The sequence below is a fragment of the Plectropomus leopardus genome, chromosome 20, assembly GCF_008729295.1.
Source record: "Plectropomus leopardus isolate mb chromosome 20, YSFRI_Pleo_2.0, whole genome shotgun sequence".
NCBI lineage: Eukaryota > Metazoa > Chordata > Actinopteri > Perciformes > Serranidae > Plectropomus > Plectropomus leopardus.
This window is the reverse complement of record NC_056482.1, coordinates 26,719,816-26,743,576: the sequence shown is the minus strand read 5'-3', so window position 1 is coordinate 26,743,576 and position 23,761 is coordinate 26,719,816. Positions and strand designations below refer to the sequence as shown.

Below are 23,761 nucleotides of genomic sequence, written 5' to 3'. Positions count from 1 at the left end.
TTCAAAACCTGGGAAAAAATACAATGAGCAACTTGGCAAGAAATGTCCTGCAAACTGCAAAACTTTTTTGCAGATTTAGAATAGAAAAAAAAGAAAATAATGATAATAATAATAATAATTAAAAATAATAATTAAAAAAATAATAATAATCTAGAAAAAAATGTCCAGAAATGTCCTTTCATGTAATTTCCCAGTTAGATTTTTTCAGGTAATTATTGTTACTATTATTATTATTATTATTATTATTATATTAATTATTATTATTTTTGTTGTTGTTGTTGCTGTTATCACATCAGTAATTTATGTATAGAAAGACTAATGTTTTCATATGTCGGGAAATAGTTTCGCTCTTTTCCTCTCTGACTTCATCGTGCTCTTTGCAAACTTCAGAGTAAACACTGTGAATGTCTTTTATCGTATTCTGCATGAATTTCATTTTCAAAAAGCGAATGATGTGATGCAGTTTTAGATAAAAAGTAAAAGCAGTGTTATTAAAAAATATCAAAAAAAAAATATGTCCAGAAAAGAATATGTCCAGATTCTAATTAAATATTTACAATTATGTAACAGAAAAAAATATACCTATGTGTTTTTTTATTTTCTTTAAGGTCATTTTCTTTGATAAATTTCCTTTTTGCTTTTTTTGTGCTTATTTTCAGGCAATTTTATTACAAACTTTTACTAATCTCTTGCTATTTTTTTAGGACATTTGTTGTTAAGTTAATTGCTGCCTCCACTTGTTTTCGCAAGCACAAAAAAAATGTCCTCGGGTTTCAAAGGGTTAACCACTGAGCAGCTGTGTCACTGCTGTCGCCACGGTGACTCAATAGACGGACTGGGCTGTTGTCCGGGACCTGATCAAGTCAGTCTGCATCGATCAGCAGCTCACAGACAAATGGACTCTTCTTCTGTTACATTTGAGCACCAAGTACATTTCCTCAAGTACTGGACTTAAGTGCAGTTTTTGGATTCAGGCCATGATCACGTACTTGGACGCTCCAGTGCAGGACTTTTACTGCACTGTGCAAAAGTCTTTGGCCGCTTTAAACTTTGTTATTTCAGCAAAGTAAAAATGATGATACACACCGGCATGTATATATCCCCTTTAACCCTTTGAAACCTGAGAAAATTCCCTTGATTTCTTTCAAAAACACTGAGAGAAAGCATTGAGCAACAAAAGCAGAAATTACCCCTAAAAATGCAAGAAATTAGAAAAAAACAAGTAAAAGAAAATTACATTAAAATTTGTAAAATAAATAAATAAAAAAAACCTAAAATTAAATAAAAATGAAAAAGGAGGGGTAAAAATCAAACAAAGCCAACAAGATGTTGAAAGGAGTGCATTGAAATGTATAATTATCTAACATAATTTTAAATATGTAATTATGTAGGTTTCCCTAGCTTTTTTGTTCTTTTAAACCTAAAACTTTCTGTTCGCTTTTAAAAAAAAATAAATTTTATAAATCAAGTAATTTCTTGCAGTTTGCAGAGCATTTGCTCATTGCCTTTTCCCTCATGTGTTTTTAAACAGAAATGTACAGACGTTCAAAGGTTAAAATACCTGTGAATGGTGTCTGAAAGCAGCACAAGAAGAGGGATGCAGCTCCAGGTTTCAAAGGGTTAAAACTGTGTTAAAGTCTATTGTGGCCTCAGATTGACGCACAGAACTGTACTTGCAGTGCAGTATTTTCACAGTGTGGTATTAGTACTTTCACTGAGGACCTGAATACTTCTTCGGCCCCCGGCCGTAGATGATGTGATGGTCCTGCTCTCCATCACCTGAGGCCGATCACATGACCGCAGCACAGAGCTCTCCGGCCAATCAGAGCTCATGTTTTATTAACGAGGTTCTGGTTTCTGCGGCCACATCGAAATGTGAGAGCTGCTGAACCCGACTCCACCGCTGAGTGGACAGCTCGCCACTGTGTGTGTGTGTGTGTGTGTGTGTGTGTGTGTGAGATCATATTGTTTATCGTATTTATTATTATTGTTTTATTTCAGCACTTTTCTTAGGTCTTTTCATTGTTTTTCCCAAATTATTATTGCTTATTTTCAGGTACTTTTTTTTTGTAGCCCTGACTTTTATATTAACATCTGGCTCATTTTTGGGTCACTTCTTGTGAAGTTGTTTATTGTTTTAAAGTTTGCTGGCAATATGTTTGTTTTTGTGATTTCCTTTCTTTCAAAATTATGACTTTGTTCTAGTCAAATTACACCTTTTTTTCTGTAAAATTACGACTCTATCCTTGCAATATTGCAACTTTATTCTCATTAAGTTAAGATTTTTTTTCTCATGAAGCCACAACTTTATTCTCGTACTATTACGAAATAATTCTGGAAATTATGACTTTATTCTCAGAATATTACGACTCTATTCTCATAAAATTACAACTTTTTTTTCTCAGAAAATTATTACTTTTTTTCTTGTAATATTTTAAGTTTATTCTGAAATTTTTTTTTTTTTCTTTGACATGGCCTTAATCCTCCATCGTAGCTTTCAGATCCATGAAGTGCAGTAAAAAAGTACATTTACCTCTGCGATGTAGCTGAGTAGAAGTATTAAGTAGCATAAATGAAGTGCAAGTTTCCTCTTTTGTTTGTTTATTTAAACACGTCTTGTGTTGAGTTTTCGGGTTATTTTGGGCGTTGGAGGAGCAGAAGTGAAACTCGCTCTGCAGGAGCTGAAGTGAGTCTGAGAGGACGAGCGTCTGACAGACGAGCTGCAGATCAATGACTCACATCATCATTTATGGATGATGCTTTTCTCTCTCAGAGCTGCTGACTCCACAGCGCTCCGTCCTCCTCTCCTTTGTTTCCTCCTCTCCGCCCTGCTCTCCTTTCCTTCTCTTCTCTCCTCTCCTCTCTTGTTTTCTTTTCTCCTCTTTTCCTTTCCACTCCTCACTTGTATCCTCTTCTCCTTTCCTCTTGTATTTCCTCTGTCCTCTGTGTTCTCCCATCCTCTTCTCTCCTTTTTTTGTTTCATCTCCTCCCTTTCCTTTCATTTCCTTTCTTCTTTTTCCACTACTTCCTTGTTTCCTCCTCTCTTTATTCTGCTCTCCTTTCCTTCTTCCATCCTTGTTTCCTTCTTTCTACCCTTGTTTTCTCCTATCCTCTACTTTTCTCTCCCTTTTTTGGGTTTGATTTCCTCCCATGTGTCCTCCTTTCCTTTTCTCGTTTCCTCTTAGTCTCCTGTCTGTCCACCTTCCCTTTCCTTGTTTCCTCATTTTCTCCTCTATTCTTCCCTCATTTCCTTGTCTTCTCCTTTCTCTCATTTCTTCTTCTTCTTCCTTCCTTTCCTTACCTCCTTTCTTCCCACGTTTCCTCCTCTCCTTTCTCACATTTTTCTCCATTTCCTTATCTCCTCTCCTCTTTTTCCCTCCCTTTTTCCCCTCCTCCTCCTCTCCTCCCTAGTTTGTTGCTCTTTTGTCCTTTCCTCCTTTGTTCCCTCTCTTCTTCCCTCTGGTATATGTCCTCTCTTCTCCCCTCATTCCCTTGTCGTTTCCTCCTCTACTCTCTTCTTCTCCTTCCCTTCTCTTCTTCCTCCTGCCATTTCCTTCCTTTGTTTCCTGCCTTGTTGTCTCTTATCTTCTCCTCTTTTGTTTCCTCCTCCTTTCTCCCATCATGTTTAATCCTTTCCTCCTTTGTTTCCTAATCTCCTCTCTTGTTTCCCCTTATCTTCCATCCTCCTTATTCCCTTCTCTTCTCTCGTTTCCTTCTTTCTTGTCTCCTCTCCTCCTCCCTTTTCCTGTAAAAAGATCTTATCAACCTTAATATCAAATATCAAACTCAATATATAATTTACGCTCTCTAACTCCAGAAATATCTCCGCTGGAGTGTTGATTCGTGTCATGAAACTCTTTAGTGATTTGTTTTGGTGCCGTTTAAAGTTTAATCACCACTTTTCTGCACCAAATTCCAGTTTGATGATGCAACACATTTTACATCTTTAAATCAAACAAAAAACAGCCGAATGTGACACATAAAGCAAAGAGTTGCGTGTTTCTCACATCGGCCACACCCGATGTATTCACTGACGACGAGGCCTTTTCCCGGAGGTCACCACCTCCTCCCCCTCCTCTAATCTCTCCGTGCTGTGTCAGCCGAAAACCCCGTCATCAGATCTCACCTCATTTTCCACACCTCTAATCCTCACGGCTCGGCTCTGTGCACGCCGCGACCCCCTCTGCGTGTCGGGGAATCCCGGCATCCGTCCTGCAGCGTCTCTGCAGAGAGCTGGCGCGCTGACGCCTCCGAGGAACTCACGCTCGTGTGTTAGCAGAGTTTAAGAGGACGGCTGGAACTGCAACCAGCGACTCCAGCCAACTCTGCAGGCTGCTCTGTAATCCTCTTAGTGCGAGACCCCGATGAACGAGGTCTTCCTCTCCTTATCAGCAGCCTCCTCGTCTTCTGCATGTAACCTGCTTCCTACATATTCCACACAGGGCTTAAAAACACCCTGCGTTAGCCCAGCATCACTGCCTTTTTTATTTAAACACACAGTTTTATGTTTCCTGCAATCGACTCAACGCGGGCTGACTTCAGGAGCAAAGATGTGTGCATAAAAATCATGTTGTTAACTCTTTCAAACCTGGAGCGACATCCCTTTGCTGCTTTCAAACATCGTTTACAAGTATTTAACCCTCTGAAATCTGAGCAAATTGGTGCAAGTTATTTCAAAACATGGAGAAATAAAGTCAGTTAGCAACTTCATAAGAAATGGTGTACAAATTACAAGAAATTAGTAGATTTAGATAATCTTTTTAAAAAGACTGGGAATTTTTTTTCTGGGGATAAAAAAAAGAAAACATATATATATTCATAATTATGATAATTACACACATGAAACGTGTTACAAAATTATTGTAATTTTTAAGCACTTTTCCAGGAGTGATTAGTAGTATTATGATGATGATGATGATGATTAATATAATAATAATAATAATAATAGTAATAATAATAAAATTAATAATTGCTTTTATTTTTTAAATAAGTAATTTCTTGCTAATTTTTGAGTCATTTCTTCTTTTGTTGCTATTGCCTCCCATCAATGTTTTGAAAAAAATAAGCCAATTTGCCCAGGTTTCAAAGGGTTAATGCTGGCATTTTAAAAAAAAAAAATTTCAAGACTCAGAATCAATCATAAGTCCATCTATTACAGATTTAAAATAAGGGCGGATTTTTTTCTCTTTTTTCAAGGTCATTCCTTCTTGTTTATTTATTTATTTATTTATTTTTTAATTTTTAATTTATTTGGGTTTCTTTTTTATTTTTTAATTCAGGTAATTTTCTTGTACTTTTTTTTTTTTTTTTTTTACTATTTTCTAGTTTTTTGGGTGATTTCTTATTCTGTTGCTCAATACCTTTTTGTTCTTCGTGTGTTTTGAAAGAATGCAAGCCAGTTTACTTTGGTTTCAAAGGGTTAATAAAACCAGAACATGCAGTGGGAACATGTGCACTTCATGCATACTTGATGTCACTCGTACACACAATTGCAAATGAAAAATAAAAAGAATGAAATATGCATCATTATTCTTTGAGGCTTCGCAGAGCGTGACTGACTTCTTTTTGAAGTCGCACACCCGTCTATAATACGCCAATTAAAGATGCAATTATTAATTTTAATTTATTGCTTTTGTGCGCCCCATTTTATTATTCTTTTAATTAGTCTGCTTTTGTTGTTTTAAATTCGACATCAGTTTTGTGTCTCTGTGTTCAGTTTTTTTATTGTGAAGTGCTTTCTGAATTCTTCAGAGTGCTATAAACTGAATCATCATTGATTACCTCCATGAGGCTTAATGGGGATGATGGTTTACAGATGCACTGGTGATGAAATATTGAATTAGTGCACATATGGATGCTATAAATAGTCAAAGGATAATGGTTTTGTATGAGGATGGCTGCTCAGCTAGAGGACTTACATGCAGGATGTTGTTGTGCAGTTCTTTTTTATTGCCATGTCTTAATAGTGGTGCAGCACAAAGAGGATTTTAGGATTTTATATGCAAATACTTGATCAAATGTTGATATGTGGCTAACTGTGTGTGTGGAAACAAGACAATTTCACAATGATCAAGTTTTACACAAAGGAACCACCATGCTTAAGGCTAACATTGTTCTGTGTTTTTTGTTTAAATCAATCGTTTGTCCGTCTCTTGTCTGTGCGTCTCATCTCCAAGCCCGCTGGTTCCTACCAAAAACATAAAGTTTCATTTTGAAAGAAAAAAGCCAACATAATTTCCCAAAGCAGCTGGTCACCGTAGTGTTTATCAAACAGGAGGATGTTTGTTTGTTGGGGACTATTTTCAGTGGCATATTCATACATTTTTTCTATTATTAATTATGGAGCTCTATGGCACAGAGGAAAAATAAATACACACAATACCTGTTAATAGGTACATTTATTGTTGGTTTGAATTTTTTGTTTTTGTTTATTTATTTGAAATGAAGAAAATGAATATCACTAGACATAGTCATCGTAGTCATGAATTTTTGTTTTTATAATTTTTATTCTTTATTTTTTGTAGGTGAAGAAAATAGTAGGATATCACCAGACATAGTCATGGTAGTTTTGAATTTGAATTTCTATTTTTATTTCTTTTTTACATGAAGAAAACAGTAAATCGTGATAGTAGGACCGAGCTGGAAATGTGCCACAGACTCAGTCTCTCTCTGTCTCTGTCTACACACACAGTGAAAGCCACATATCACCGTTTCCATCTGGTGCCTGGACACCTCCCGTGTCCCTGTGTCCCCTCTCCTAACCTCCCTCTCATCTGTCCTCCTCTGTCTCTTTTTAGCAGTGATAACACGTATTTAGCATACAGGTTTTAGGATTTCTTCATATGTCAAATTGAAACCAGGTTGTCGACATTTTAATTTATTTTTAATATAATTTTTATTTTATTCTATTTTTTATGTATTGATTTATTTACATTGTGTACAGCTAAGCACAATTTTAGTTAAAGTTGTACACAGACAGGTTTAAGATTTGTGCATTTTAGAGTCTTTTCTGTCACCTGGTTGTGTGGCTGTGCAGCAACAATAACTCCTCTGCGTTGTTATACCGTCTCCTCTCTGGCTTTTTTCTTATATTCTGTCTTCCACTGTGTGTAAACTCTGTAAACTGGGTTGTTGACAGCTGGGATCATAGCACATAAAAAGTTGGGCAGGCCACTGGGACGTACAGTTTCCAGTCTCTTTTCCCCAAAAGAGAGGAGACGCATCTCTGCATCTGCATGTTGAAGATCCACAGCAGCAGATTTTATTAGATTTGTTGAGTTTTCACACTGTAGCTTTTTAATTATTTACTGCTCTGCACTCTTTATCTTCATCAGAACTTATATGTTCACATGCACACACACACACACACACACATCATCCCAACAGGGGACTGTCAGGATTCACTGTATATATATATACAGTATATATACATGCTATAGGCTATATATACCAGACCAACTGCAATTATCAATCTGTCAGTGTAAAAAGTAAACCCAGAGGAAAAAAGTAAGTATTTTAGTATTTGCCCGCTCCAGCACAGACATGTCCAACAGCCCACTCCAGCACGCAGACATGTCCAACAGCCCACTCCAGCACGCAGACATGTCCAACAGCCCGCTCCAGCGCGGACATGTCCGATAGCCCGCTCCAGCACACAGAAATGTGCGACAGCCCGCCCCAGTGTGGACATGTCCGATAGCTCACGCTAGCGCATGGACATGTCCGGCAGATGGCTCCAGTGCGCGGACATGTGCGATAGCCCGCTCCAAGGCGGACATGTCCAATAGCCCGCTCCAGTGCAGTGAAATGTGCAACAGCCCGCCCCAGCGTGGACATGTCCGATACCTTACTCCAGCGCGCAGACATGTCCAACAGCCCACTCCAGGGCACGGACATTTACCCTGGACTATTAAGAACGTGTGTGAATGGGTCGTTCAAACACCTCCAACCAGCATGAACGGCTCTGAGTATGGGTATTAACACACACACACATTTAGGTCCCCTCTTGGCAAATATTGACAAATTTCACCAGAGGCTTTAAGACATGATTTTAGGATAATTTAGAGCATCACCAAGTTGGTACCTAAAGAAATGTCCCCTGTTGGGTTTTAAGTCCCCTGTTGGTGAATGTGTAACGACATGGAGTTCCACTGTTATATAGACTCGCGAGTGTATATACACACACACACGCACGCACACACACACACACACACACGTTTCTGTTGCTTGTTGTGTATTTATATCTCTGTGCATCGTTTTGGGAATTCATCATGACTTCTCCTACATGTGTAGGAAGCTCTGTTTGATGTTCACTACCGATCACATTAATGATGAATGAACTGCAGACTTGAGACTTGAACACAAGTCAGACTTACGTCAAAATTATGAAGACTTTTCTGACTTGTTTGAGACTCGACTCCTTTGAAGACTTGACCATGAGATCTGACCTGAAAATTTTCCAATTTTAGTATCTCTTCACTTACATTTTGGACTTGTGTCGATTGACTTCAGACTTGATTTGAATCGCCCCAAAACTTTGAAGCTGCTCTGCTGACAGACTCAAGACTCATTTAACCTGTTTCAACTGACTTGAAAATTTGGTTGTGTTTTCTGAAATGTTGTGTTTTGACCCTCAGAGCCACTGAACAAAGTACATTAGACTTGATTTGACTTTTCAAATGACTTGAACTTGTCAAAAAAGACCTTAAAACAACTCAGCTCAGACCTCGTAAAATAAACTCTTGTTAAAATATGTTGCTTAACAGTATCTTCATTTCCTTTTTGTCACTTTTTAAAAAACAAGGTGTGTCTTCCCTTTTTTTATTTCTATGTCAGGCATCATCCACCAGATGAAGGGCGAGTATGAGGCAGCCCTGAAGCTTCACAAAGCCCACCTGTCCTTCGCCCAGGAGCTCAGTGATTACGCTGCCCAGGGGAGGGCCTACGGAAACATGGGTAACGCTTATCACGCGCTCGGCATCTACGACCAAGCCGTCCGCTACCACCGACAAGAGCTGCAGATCTCCCTGGAGGTGAGTCCCCGGCTGCTTCCTGCAGAAGCAACATGTCGACGCTCATGCGGAGAACAGGAGTGTGAACTGTGTCTGTGTTTCAGGTGAATGATCGTCCGTCGCAGGCCTCCACTCATGGTAACCTGGCTGTGGCCTATCAGGCGCTGGGCGCTCACGACCGAGCTCTGCAGCACTACCTTCACCACCTGACCATCGCACGAGAGCTCCAGGACACGCAGAGCGAAGCCAGAGCGCTAGGCAAGCTTTCCCAAACTTTGCCATGCCAAAGACCCCCAAATTGCATTAGCCTCTGGCAGAGACCCCCTGCTGCAATTTCTTTAAGCACATGTACATTATAATGGCAAATATCAAAAATCAAACATTAATATATTTTCGTTATTTTATCAATAACCGTAGTATTAACAGTCAGCATATTTTCTTTTAGATTTTTTCTCTTTTGTTCGGCCTTTTTATTCATTACATTCAGTATTTTAAACATTCTGTCATTTCTGTCTTAACAACATTCAACAGTAATATTAACAGTAATCATATTTAGAAGTATTTTTCTCTTTTGTTATTCATTCATTACTTTTAAGCGTGTCTTTCTTCTGTTATAAACAGTCCTTGTCATTTCTGCCTCAAAAATTAAAAGATTGGCATCAAAGGACACAGATTTTGATATGCAGTGATTAATAATAATAACTTTATTTATATAGCACCTTTAAAAACAGAGTTTATGAAGTGCCTTGGTAGACAGAGCAAATCAAACATAAGAGGGGTTACTTGCAGAAGAACATAATGATATGAGCCAACAATAATACCAACTAAGGACAGACATAAGAGAGAAGAATTACAGAGCAAAAATAACAAGTCATACCAATAAGAGTGAATAGAAATAAACACGATCGGGGCAGAATAAAGAATAAATTAAAAAGATAAAATAAAATACAAACTAAAATAGATGAATTAAGACTGACTGCACTGAGGACAGAAGAGGAGTGGGAATCTGGATTGATTAAAATAAACGTTTTCTTGATTTGCAGCAAACTTGGGGAACTTCCACAGCTGGAGAGGTGAGTACGCTCAGGCGCTGCCGTACTACCAGCAGTACCTGGCTCTGGCTCCGAGTCTGCAGGACCTGGAGGGAGAGGGGAAGGTCTGCCACAACCTCGGCTACGCCCACTACTGCCTCGGACAGTACCGAGACGCCGTCAGGTCAGACAATAAACTCATTTTACAAAACACCAAAAAAAAAATACAACAGAGCATCAAATAAGTGAAAATAAAATACAGATTATCTAATTATTTATAATGTTTAAAAGTAAAAAGTAATATTGCAGATGTAATTTAAATTGTTTGTAAACATAAGTAAAGTACTATAACAAATGGATGTGCATGTAAATTTATATTCTTATGTGTTGCTTGTTGTGTTAATGAAATGTTTACTTCATGTTTTTCTAGTTTGTATTATCTTTTTTTGTCTTGATTTGCACTTTTCATCATCGTCCCAGGTATTATGAGCAGGACCTGGCTCTGGCGAAGGACCTCCAGGACAAACTCGCCCAGGCCAAAGCGTACTGTAACCTGGGTCTGGCCCACAAAGCACTGGGGGAGCACAAGAAAGCCGAGGAGTGTCAGAGATACCTGCTTTCTCTGGCACAAGCTCTGGATAACACGCAGGTCGCCTCCCGCTGCCGCCGCCGAGTTCACTAACTGCATGGTCCTTTACTCGGGGAGTGGTGGTTAATCGTGTGCTCGTGTTTGTCGGCAGGCGGTGTTCAGGGCCTTTGGGAACCTGGGCGATGTGTGTGTGTGTCGGGGTGATCTTCCGGGAGCCGTGAGGTTCTACCAGCAGCAGTTAAGTCTGGCTCAGAAGGTCAACGACCAGAAGATGGAGGCCGACGCCTACTCTGCACTCGGCTCGGTTCACAGGTAGTAAAGTCGACAGAGATTTTTACACTGTGAGCTCCTGCACGTACTGTTCATTTGCAATTACTGTCTAATTTCTGCACTTTATGTTGTATTTAGGTTTTATCCTTTGTTTGAATTTGCACAGTTTTGTGTTTATCTGCTCATGTTGGGTTTACTTGTCTTCTTTTTATTTACTATAAATATTTAATTGTTGTTGGATGGAGCCTGAGACTTAAAGGTTAAGTTTGGTATTTTTCAACTTGGACCCTATTTTCTTGTGTTTTTGTGTCAAAGTGACTTATGGAACAACAATTTTTTAAACTTGTCCAACAGTGAGAGAGAGCACTGCAACCGTTTTTCCACAAAACAGGTTGCAATGTAGTCACTCAGGGCGACCAAGTACCGCCAATTTACGTCCACTTAAAGTGCTTGTTTTTGCCGCTGACAGGCTCAGATTGTAATTTTCAGTGTCTGAAAACATTATGGAAATTATTCTTACAGAGATGTTAATCAAGGTTGTCACTGTGTTGTCTATTTCTCACCTAAAATGTTTTCAGAAACATCTTTTAGTTTTACTGTAATATGAGATCCAGCCAGCCACAATTGTGTCAAATGGTCGAGGTTGCATTACGTCACCCACCATGATGCATCATGGTACGTGTAGGTTTTTTTTTTTTTTTGAGCAAATACAAGTCATTTTTTGAGTTTTCTCTAGTCACGTAGCAACAGATTTAAAAAGTATTTGCTTCTTTCTCCTGCAGAGACAGACCAGTTTATTGTAAGGTCCCTCTTTATATCAGTGAAATGCTTCTTTAACTAAAAAGTCTGTCTCTGTAGGGATCTTTTCTACAATGTTGTCAGACACTTAAAGCAATCTGAGCCTGTCAGTTGCAAAAAAAAACATACAATAAAACTGCTTGCCCTGAGTGGTTACATTGCAGCCTGTTTCATGCCTGTTGGCTGCAGCCCTTTCTCTCAGTGCTGGACCAATATCAAAAATAGTTGTTCCCATTAGTCACCTAGACACAAAAACAAGGAAAAATAGTGTCGAGGATGGAAAGTACCAAACTTACCCTTTAAGATTTTATTTTATAACAATTACTGCATCTCTGTAATTGATGTGCAAATGATGAACAGACTTTTTCTCTAATAGGTTGCTCCGTCAGTTGGATACAGCCTTGTCCTTCCACAGCCAGGAACTGACCGTCCGAAAGGATCTGGGTGATCAGCAGGGGGAGTGCCGCGCCCTCGGCCACTTAGCAGCGGTGCACATGGCCCTGGGAGACTACGCTACGACCTTCCAGTGTTACGAGGCCCAGCTGGGCCTGGCGCAGGGACTCAGGGATGCCCGTCTGGAGGCCCAGGTCCACGGGAACATGGGCATCACCAAAATGAACATGGGGGTGTTTGAGGAGGCGATCGGCTATTTTGAGCAGCAGCTGGCCATGCTGCAGCAGCTGAGTGGGACTGAGAGCATGCTGGACAGAGGCAGGGCCTACGGGAACCTGGCAGACTGCTACGACGCTCTGGGAGACTACGAGGAGGCCATTCAGTACTACGAGAAGTACCTGACGGTGGCTCAGAGTCTCAACCATGTCCAGGACCAGGAGAAAGCCTACAGAGGACTCGGCCATGCGCACAGGTAAGCAAAACAAAAGAAGTACACCTAATACACTTACAGCTGATTTTGAGCCTTTTGTAGTCATTTTGAGTCTCTTTGTAGTTGCTTTATGTCTCCTTTAAGCCATTTTGTGTCTCTATGAGGTTGATTTGACCCTTTCATGGCAGTTGTGTCTGTTTGCAGCTGTTTTACATCTCTTTCTGTTGTTTTTTGTGAGTCATTTGTAGTTGCTTTGTGTCTTTTTGTGGTCATTTTGTGTTTCTTTGTAGTTATTTTGAGTCTCTTTACAGTGGCTTTGCATCTCTTCGTAGGTGTGTTGTGTCTCTTTGTGGTTGTTTTGCCCTTTCTTGTAGCCTTTGTGAGTCTCTTTTTGCTGATTTGCAGCTGTTTTCTATGTCTTTGTTGTAGTTTTTGTCAGGCCAGGGGACGCCTGACAGTTGGGTTCCTGGGCCTGTGCCTAGTAGGTCTTAAGTAATCCATTCACAAATTTTTGTTCAAATTAAATAAATTAGATAAAGCATAGCTGTTTTCCTCTTTTTCCAGTCTTTTATGTCAAGTTAAAATATCCAGCCACCATTTCTGTAGCTTCATTTTTATTATACAGGCGTGAAAGTGGTTTCGATCTTTTTGTCTAACTCTTGGAAAGAAAGCAAATAAGAGTCAAACTAATTTAATTTGTATTTTTAATTCTCCTCTGCATTTCTTTTGAGACTGTACCCAGTCTGTCTTGAGTTGGAGGAAGCGCATGATTTACATAAATTACAGCTTTTTGAAATTAATGCTGAACATGGAAACTGGATTATACACTCCCTTACAGGCTAAAATAAAACAAACAAGGAGGACATGCCATGTGAGCAAATCTGCATCATGCATTTCTTAATTTAGTCCATCAAAGGTGTCTTGATGCTGTAACTGCACCTGCAGCCAAAGACTTTAGTTTCCGTTTGTATTAATATTTATGTCATGTATATATTTATGTTCCGTTCTCTCCCATTAGTTTGGATATGCCTTTCTAATACAGAGCAGCATTTATGCAAGAAAACTGAGATTTTCTTGCCTCGAGCGTACACATTTTAAATTAAAGTCATGATAAAAATGAAAATAATCATAATTTAATAACAGTAACAAGCAGCAGTGGTGGTGGGAGCTCCCTCGGTTCTTCTCAGAGAGTGTATCCACATAAGAAACCGTACGAGTAATGTTCACTGACAGAAGAGGAACGAGGCTTAACGATGGGTTTCCTTTATCCATCTGTTTCTGCTCTCTGGGGCGTGAATGAGATGGAAATGAGGAGAACAGAGTCACTGATTTATCTCAATGAACACAGCCTTTGTAGATCTTCTTTTCCTTTTTCTCTGAGGATGCTGAACTGTTTTTACAACCAGAATCTAAATTATTAACTTCTTTGCTTTAATGTTTGTTTTCATAAATTGGCCATTTGGGTCTCTTTGGAAAAAAAGAGGTCTGTCGTCGCGGAAAATCCAGAAGGATGTATTTTTTTATGCCTTAATGCTGACGACAGCTGTGGCCTGAGGCATTATGTTTTCGTATGTTTTGCCTGAACTAAAGTCTGTCCCTCCGTTTGTCCCTCTGTCCCATTCTTGTAAATGCAAAATCTTAAGAATGCCTTGGGGGAAATCCTAGAAATTTGGCACAAACAACTTTTTGGACTCATCGATGAACTGATTTGATTTTGATGGTCAAAGGTAAAGGTCATTGTGACCTTTGGCACAAATATCCAGTTAGACTCAACAAAGAACTGATCATAATTTGGTGGTCAAAGGTCACCGTGGTCCTACAAAACATGTTTTGGCCATAACTCAAGAATACACTAATTATAACAAAAAAATGACGAAATAAAACGATGACATTTTATATCCAAAATGTCAAAAGTCAGCTATGAAATCACCAACTGCCATCGCTATGTATGAGTCTAGACAGACATGGATGTAAACTGTAACTGCAGCTTTAGAGGTTCGTAAGACATACAACCACGAGGCGGTAATTCTCGTTAAAAACTACAAGTACACTGCTTTTTAAGAAATAGATGATCACTTGTTTTCTTTTCCCTTTGCTCTCTTTAGGTCAATGGGGAGTCTCCAGCAGGCGTTGGTGTGCTTCGAGAAGCGGCTTGTGGTCGCCCATGAGCTGGGCGGTGAGGGTGGAGGTAAGGCTCAGGCGTACGGGGAGCTGGGCACCTTACACAGCCAGCTGGGCAACTACGAGCAGTCCCTGTCCTGCCTGGAACATCAGCTGAACATTGCACGCACGGCGGGGGTAAGGCTTTACCTGCAAAACAGTTCTTGTTTCAGCTACCGTTTTCTCTCTTCTTGCCCTGTTGAATGTGACAAACGATTGTTCTTCTTTTTTTGTAATGAAAAAGTACATTATGCAAAGAAAATCTTATTAAATCCTGCTTTAACTGTCAGGATAAATCCCTGGAAGCAGAGGCAAGCGATGCACTTGGAGGCGTTTATCAGCTGATGGCAGACAACGAGACGGCGCTTCAGGTTTGTGCAGATTTGTAATACACCAGTGTTTCCTAAACATAATTTAACTCTTTGAAACCTCAGCAAATTGGCTTTATTTCTTGCAAAAACATGGGGAAAAGTTTCAAGTTACATTTAACAAGAAAATTACAAACAAATTGTTGCTACAAAACAGCCAACAACAGGAAAGTTAGCACCATCAATTTACGTCCACTGAAAGTTCTTGTTTTTGTCACTGACGGGCTCAGATTGTTATTTTTGGTGTATATGGAAATAATCCCTCCACAGATAAACCTTTTTGTTCAGAGTCCATTTAAACAAACAGCAATGACAATATACAGAGACAGCATATTTTTACGTGTAACTGGGTGAATTAGGGATTTATTTCAGCCACGCCACGTTTTCGTGGTTGTCGCCATTAGTCTCTTACATCAAATACGGTCCAAAGTTACGCTTTAACTAACCCCTCTGTCCTGCTGCAGTGGCACCAGCGCGCTCTGGAGATCGCAGAGCAGACGGGCTGTGTGAGGAGTCAGGGCCGAGCCTACGGAAACCTCGGGCTGACCTACGAAGCTCTCGGGAAGTTCGAGCGTGCCGTGGTCTTCCAGGAGCAGCACCTGAGTGTGGCGGCTCAGACCAACGACCTGATAGCTAAAACTCTGGCCTACGGGAGCCTGGGGAGGACACACCATGCACTGCAAAACTATGCACAGGCTGTGATGTACCTGCAGGAAGGTAAGAAACAAACTGCTTACCAGCAGATATTAAAACAACAAATAACATTTTGTTTTCATCTGGTCAAAATAATAAGCATTGAGAGATCGTGACAAGAGTCTGATGTTAAATTAAAACTTGGTTTCGGTGTTTTTGTACAAAATAAGTTAGCCATGGCTAAATAAGCAATCAAGTAAGTAAAAGGAATATCTTTATGCATTTTTTATTAAAAGGCATCTCAGCTGATATGCTTAATTTGCCCACTTCAAGCCAGTGAGATGAGCACAGGGAAAAAACAGAAATCAGAAATCTGTGAAGTGAAATAACCAAAACTTTTCCTCGGCTTCAAGTCTAACATCCTGAAAGTTGACTTCTTTGGTTCTCCAGTGTTTTTAGCAAAGCAGATGATTTGAAAACACCAAAAATCCAACTTCTAAACAGTCAAAACAAGAACATGTTGAATTTGGCCATTAGAACAATATGAACCCTGCTGGTGCATTTTACGCGCTTTTCATTCTTCAATTTTCGATAATTGTGTGTGTGTTCATGCATGTGGCATACATTTTATCCAGATTGTGTATTTTTGTTTGATCTTTGAATTTGCAGCTCAGCTCCTACAAAAAGTCTAAAATACGCTGTGGAAACTAAATAGTTACATTCAGACTGTTAAGGTCGAAAAATGCTCCATTGAAACCCATTCAAACTGACATTTTTGATCCCACAGCCATCAGAGCAGAAAAACATGACTTGTATTATTTCTGGGTGTCATTCTGGGCTTTTGACTCATTTGTACTATTTTCCACCTGATTACGTCTTTTATTTATTTTATTTATTTATTTATTTATTTTAATTAAACCATATTTGGCATATGGAGAAAACACATACTACTTCCACTAGGTGCACTGTCACAATAAAAAAAAAATTAAAATTCTGAAAAATTAATTAATATTTGATATTTATGATTAGGACTGATGTTGGTTAAAAAATGAACTTGTTGAATGAAAAATAATATTAATGTGTAATATTTTTTAAAGCTTGATTTTGTCTGTGATATTAAAGCCTAAAGGTTAATGACATATCATGTAACAGTAACAGTGTCATATGACCACATGAAGACAATGAACTGATAAATACGACACATCCTCAGCACTACGAACATCACGCCGTTATATAACGGACTTCACTCCCACCTGAATCGTGATGCTGCATCTGTCTGATGCATCTTTTGATTCCGGCGTCTCCTCCGCGTTCAAAAGCGGCCCGTCTCTGACACGCATCAGCACACTCCGGAGTTAGTCACAGTGTTTTTTACCTTCCCCCTGCAGCCACACACACTCTCAGCACACACTTTGATGTGCGTCTGTGTGTGTGCGTCTTATTTAAAGTCGGAGCTGTTTAGGCCGGAGAACATTTGTGAGTTGTGTTTCTGAAAGCATGAAAAGTATTCATGAGTCTGACAGGCTAATAGAGGATCAGCGTTGGGGTGTTTACCCTGCGGAGAGGTTTCCTTCAGACGGCTCGCTGTCAATAATCCTGTTTGATTTAACTTCTCTTCGAAGTACGCTTCTCTCTGAAACACTCACATCGCTCTAGTTTGCATCCATATCAAAAATAACCCTATTTAACCCTTTGAAACCTGAGCAAATTGGCTTGATTTCTTTCAAAACATGGGAAGAAGGTCAATGATCAATCACAATAAATGATCAAAGAAAACTGCAAAATATATATATTTAAAAGTAGCCTAATGAAAACAGACAAAAAGAAGTTATCGGTATCGGTTGGAATAATCATTATCGTGCGTCACTGCGTGGAGGTGTAAAAGGTGTTTGAATGCAGAAAAGTGATATTACTCCAGTTTTCAAAGGGTTAACTCTCTTTTATACACTGAAGCACGTACAAACGAAAGCTGAGACAAAGTAAAATTATGTAACGGGTGTTTGTGTTGATTGATGAACTCGTGCGGGCTTCATCGGGCCTGTAGGACGGGGTCACGGCTCGTCACCGCACTCATGGATCCTCCTGGTTTTAATTGATCATTAACTCCGAGTTGAGGTGAGGACAGAGCCGCGGAAACCTTCTCATGCGCGCCTCCAATTAACCTCCTCCAACCGATGGGAGAGGAACTCAGATCCAGAACATCACAGGGCCAGACAGACCGAGAGAGACAGGCAGAGACTCGCAAATCAAAACTCCATGTTTGATGGGATTCGGCTCAATCTGAGAGCCTAATGAGAACTAATTACAAGCCGCCACGACCGCGTGTGCACAGCAGGGAGGAGAAACATATCTGAGACAAACTGAGGAGCGCAGAGACAAGAGGAGATCTTTGAATCGGAGTCAGCGGGATGAGAAAGATCAGGGCAGAGGGAGACAAAAGGGAACAATGAGAGAGGGAGAATGGCAAATGTGAGCGCCCTGGGCTCAGCTCACTTCAGTGCGCCAACAGTTGTCATGAGCGTCAAAGCGCCGCCGCTGTCAGAGGGATGGTTTTCTGATGTCGGAGCGAGCGTCTCATCTTTCCTTCTTCTCCTCTTCCTCTCCTCTTCCTCTCCTCAGGTCTGCGTCTGGCGGAGCAGTTAGGGCGGAGAGAAGATGAAGCGAAGATACGCCACCGCCTCGGCCTGTCTCTGTGGGCCGGAGGAAACCTGGAGGAGGCTCAGCACCAGGTGTGTGTGTGTGTGTGTGTGTGGGTGGGTGTGTGTGAACTCCATCCAAGTTGCATATTTCCAGTATCCAGAGGTGAGATGCTGAAAAAAGCATGGTTAAGTTTAGGCTCTCTCTCCCCCTTTTATGCTTAAGCTGTCCTGTCAATAAAGGCAAAAACCTGAAAAAATCATCTTAAAAAAATAAAGATTTTTTTGGACCAGCTTCAGTTATGTTTTCACATCATTTTTGATGGTTTAACTGGGCCCACCGGCTCGTGACGGACACTCTAGCTGGTTTATCCGTTGAACTTCCTGTAAAAGAGAGACAGCAAGCTCAATTTGCGGCAGCGGCACCTAACTGTGGCACCTCGTGTGGCACCCCCAGATGCCGCCGACGTGCCGGGAGGTGCCAGTGCGTGTGCCGCGGTTTGGCGGAGGTGCCGGGAGGTGCCAGTGCGTGTACCGCGGTTTGGCGGTTTTTAATATAGCCTACTCACAAAACTAATATATTACAAGGTGACAAAATTATCTGCAGCAGCGGAAAAATCCGCCGAAAAGGGGACACGAGGATGATATCACCTACCTCTCATGTCTCTCTCTCCGCACCTCGTGGCACCTCCTGGCAAGCAGTGGCACAAGCACTGGCACCTCCCGGCACCTCCTGGCACCTCCTGGCACCTCCTGGCACGTCTCAGCAACCAGTGGCATCTGCTGCGACTGCTAGCGGCACCTAGCTGCGGCATCTGGGGGTGCCACACGAGGTGCCACAGTTAGGTGCCGCTGCCGCAAATTGAGCCAGCCCCTGCTGCAGAAAAATTGAAACCAAATCCACGAAATGAACCAAATGAAAAGCAAAAAGCATAAATCAGTTCAGTCTTCGGTCACGTGTCACGTACAGCTTGATAGGCTGGTTACAAAAAACGCTGGTCAACCAGTTTAATTAAGAAGTACTCAGACCGAAGTAAAGAAAGTCAAAGTAAAGTAAAGTTTAGGGCGACCCACACCAACGATAAAAAGGATGACCACAACAGTAACGACGTGAGCGTTCATGAAATCACTCTTAAGTATTTCCAACACTATAGATATTAGTATACTACGCTATATTTGCCAGTCTTGTCGTTGTAGTTGTGGTGTGGACTCTTCCAACCAAGTATATTATAGTACTTTTAAAGCCAACATGAGTCTGTGTTTGGCTTTTCTCTCTAGTTGTTAGATTTATTAGTAACCTTTTTACAACTTTACACCACTGGTGTTTTATGTCATTTATTTATGTCGTTTTATTTTGAACTCCATGCAGCTCAGGTGTGCAGGCTCACAGACTGTGTTGAACCTTATAAATGTTTATGTGCTTTAAGTGATATTTATTTCTATTGTACCTCGATCTCAGAGAGACTCTTTCAGATGTTCGGTAAAGTTATGGTTTACTGGATAGACTGATTGAGTTCCCAGTTTGATGGAGAGAAGAGCATCCTGATTCCTGATGTTTCTGTACTGCCCCCTGGTGGTAAATAATGTTACAACACTCTCTTTCAGGTTTGAAATATCAGCTTTAAAATAATGTTTGTTTACACTTGACATATATGTATATTTAGCTCTTCATGCAACTGTTTTTTTTTTGCAGTTTTATGTGTTTAAGTATCACTGTGATGTTTGTGTGTTTCAGTTGTACAGAGCGTCCGTGTTATTCGAGACGATTCGGCACGAGACGCAGCACAGCACCGATTACAAGCTCACCCTGTTTGACCTGCAGACCAGCTCGTACCAGGCTCTCCAGAGAGTCCTCGTCAGCCTCGGTGAATGAACAAACCGTCTCTCCTCTTGTTGTCAGTGTGAATCACTTTGTCTGGGCGGCGTTCTCACCTCTCCGCTCTCCTTCACACTCTGTCTCTCTGTGCGCCTGTTAGCGACGCACAAATTCACAAATTCTCACCTGAAGTCTGAGTGATAATCCAGACCTTCTGCTCCTCTGTTCCTCATGATTTATCTCCCGTGTTGTGACTCAGGGCGGCACGATGAGGCTCTGGCCATAGCAGAGAGAGGGCGAACGCGTGCCTTCGCTGACCTTCTGGTGGAACGCCAGAAAGGGAGCCAGCAGGCGGCGAGCGCTGACCCTTACATCCCGGTGACGGTGGAGCACATCCTGGAGACGGTCAACGGTCAGAGGGCCATGGTCCTCTACTACTCTTTGGCCGGAGGCTTCCTGTACAGCTGGCTGATATCTCCAGGGACAGGTACACACACACACACACACACACACACACACACACACACACACACACACAAATGCTAAAAAAAACCCAATAATTTTAGGAAAAAACACCTATTTTTTTTAAAAAGTGCTGCCTGGCTTTTTTATTTAGTAAAAAGGGAAAAACTTGAATTTTCTCGGGAAATATCAAATTTACACCTCCTTTTAACTCTTTGAAATCCCGGATGGACGTCACTTTTTTTGTGCTGCTTTCAGACACTTTTCACATTTATTTGAATCTTTCAACCCCGAGCAAGTTCGTGTGATTTCTTTCAAAAATATGGGGAAAAAGTCAATGAGCAACATGGTAAGAAATGCTAGTGGATTTAGAATTTTTTTTTTTTAAATCGAAGGAGAAATGTCTAAAAAAATATATATTTAAAATGATCATAGTTCTATATTTAAAATTGTGATACAGAATTATTATATATCATATATAAAAATATTTAAGCACTCTTTCATGTAATTTTTCTTGTTTTACATGTTTGACATAAATCAAATAAAATCAAAATAAATAAAAAAAACTATCCTTTTAATCTTGACATGATTTTGGATTTCTCCAACCATTGATGTTTATATTTAAAACATTTTCAAAATTGCTTTATTTTTTGTTATCCTTTTAATCTTGACAAGCAGTCTATGTGCGATAATCCTTTAGATTTTTTTCAAAACTTTCTCTCTCTAGCCCTCTCTGTTTAGCCCTTTTTTGCAAAGTTTCGGTTAATTTTCTTGTACTTGGATCATTTCTTCTTCTGTCGCTCATCACCTTCTTTCCATATTTTTCAATATTTATTTATTTATTAAATAAATAAATAGATAAAGTTTAATTTCCCCAGGTTTTAAAGGGTTGACTAAACAATCATATTTACCATCTTTGCTAAGAGACACTTTTGTATGAAAGGAATTAATTAAGGAATTAGTCCCATATAGAGCCGCCTGCTCCCAAATATGAGCCTGATGAGGTCAATTATTCAAGCAAATAATAGCCTGGACTATTAGCTGGAGTTTTACGGTACTCTGAATTAGGACTTCTTCCGAAAAACACATTTTTCAAATAAGAGAAATATACCTTACAAAAAGCATTAAGGGAATAAACCTTTTTCTATCACTTTTTTCAGACCTCAAGGGAGCTCTGTATTTGTAGCCTGGACACTTTTATATTTGGGATCTGCAACAAACTGCAGCTTCAAAAATCCAGTCGCTGCTCTGGCTTTGGACTTTTAGCCTTGTAAATAATTAATATACATCCCAAAATCTGCCCTGCATGCCGAGTTTGTATGCAGACTGTGTCTGACAGAGCTGCACCAGCAGCGTTAAAGTGGAGTTATTTTGCAGTTACAAACTGTGTATTTCACTCTAACTGCAGGCAAATAATGAACACATTAAATACACTGAATACACACCACGGCGTACACTAATTCACTCGTGTTTTTTACAGGTATTGTCAAGTTTAACGAGGTGTATCTCGGAGAGGCCGGAGTGGAGGAGTTCCAGGATGGTGGAGGTGGACGTGGGAGCCCGCAGAGTGGAGGAGGAGGAGCAGGAGCAGGAGGAGGTCCTCTGTCTCTGGAGCAGTACATCAGCAACGCTAGAGAGGCTCTCGGAGTGGACAGCCATTACAGCAGGTTTTTACTGTTTCTTTTAACGTTTTTTACGTTTCTAGGTTGTCCGCCTGTTTGTTGTGTTATTGTGAATGCAATATCTCAAGAATGCCTTGAGGGATATACTTAAAAAATTGGCACAAACATCCACTTAGCCTCAACAGTGAACTGTTAAGGTTTCGGTAGTCGTGGTTCAAGGTCATGGTGTTCTTGTCTGTCTTATTCTTGTGAGTGTGATATCTGAAGAATTTCTTATAATTTGGCACAAACATCCACTCAAAGATAAACTGATAAGATTTTGGTGGTCATAGGTAGAAGACAAAGCTCACTGTGATCTCATTTCTATAAATTTGGCACAAACATTCATCTGAGCCTCAGCATTGAACTGATTTGATTTTGGTGTTCAAAAGTCACCATGACCTCATTTCTTCAATTTTGGCACAAACATTCATCTGAGCTCAGCACTGAACTGATTTGATTTTGGTGTTCAAAGGTCACTGTGACCTTGTGTCTGTCTCATTCTCATGAACATAATTTTTCTCAAGAAGGCCTTGAGTGAGTTTCCTCAAATTTGGCACAAATGTCCAGTTGAACTTACCAATGAACTGTGTTAGAATTCAGTTGTCAAAAGTCAGTTCTAGGTTGTCTGTTTAATCTTGTGAACACAATATCTCAAAAATACCTGAAGGGAAATTCTTAAATTTGGCACAAACATCCACTTTGGCTCAATAATGAACTGATATTATTTTAGTGGTAAAAAGTTAAGGTCACTGTGAACTTGCATCTGTCCCATTCTCATGAATGAGATATGTCCCGAATACCTCGAGGAAATGTTTTGTAATTGGACACAAACATCCTTTTTGTGTCAAGGATGACCTGATTAGAAATTGGTGGTCAAATGTCAAGGTCGCTGTGATGTCTCTTCTTGTTAACACAATATCTCAAGAACACCTTGAGGAAGTTTCCTCAAATTTGGCACAAACATGCTCTTGGACTCAACAAAGACTAATTAATTGCAATTACAATTTGGTTATTAGTAGTATTTTTCTCAAGAAAAGGATCTGGATACTTCTCCACCACTGTCTATAAGCAAACGTTAACATGCATACGCTCTAAATTTAGATGGAGAACACGATAAAACATCAAACCTGTCAAATATCAGCATGTTAGCTTCATCGTAGTCAGCGTGTGGAGCCTCACAGAGCCGCCTGTGTGGCTGCAGACGTCGTGTTACTGCCCGTCGTCACTCATTAAAACACGGAAGGAGGAGAGTGAGCTAAAGAAGATGGAGGAGCCACATGCTGCATGTCATCTGTCTTCCTTCCCTCCCCGCTCTCCGCTGCCATATTTCCTTACACTCAATTATCCCGCCCGCAACTTCAGGCCTCGGCTGGCACCGCTGGACGACTTTGTAAATCACTACCATGTGTCGTGTCAGCAAATGCGTCTCAACTTTCTGTGGAAACCACTGCAGTGGGGTGTTCTGTAGCCGGCAGCCATTCACTGTGTCTGTCGCCTGTG

At 40.4% G+C, this 23,761-nt stretch overlaps 1 protein-coding gene across 1 annotated transcript in view; it reads left to right on the top strand.

Annotated features, from left to right (window-relative positions):
• The window catches only part of LOC121959889 (tetratricopeptide repeat protein 28-like), a 121,945-nt gene that overhangs the window by 85,673 nt on the left and 12,511 nt on the right, over positions 1-23,761 (top strand). The window contains exons 9-21 of the mRNA XM_042509420.1: positions 8,836-9,032; positions 9,116-9,269; positions 10,055-10,226; positions 10,523-10,691; positions 10,783-10,943; positions 12,076-12,564; positions 14,628-14,820; positions 14,973-15,053; positions 15,515-15,767; positions 18,303-18,412; positions 20,055-20,184; positions 20,395-20,622; positions 22,078-22,264. Coding sequence (XP_042365354.1) covers positions 8,836-9,032; positions 9,116-9,269; positions 10,055-10,226; positions 10,523-10,691; positions 10,783-10,943; positions 12,076-12,564; positions 14,628-14,820; positions 14,973-15,053; positions 15,515-15,767; positions 18,303-18,412; positions 20,055-20,184; positions 20,395-20,622; positions 22,078-22,264 — 2,524 coding nt within the window. The remainder of the gene's footprint in view (positions 1-8,835; positions 9,033-9,115; positions 9,270-10,054; positions 10,227-10,522; positions 10,692-10,782; positions 10,944-12,075; positions 12,565-14,627; positions 14,821-14,972; positions 15,054-15,514; positions 15,768-18,302; positions 18,413-20,054; positions 20,185-20,394; positions 20,623-22,077; positions 22,265-23,761) is intronic.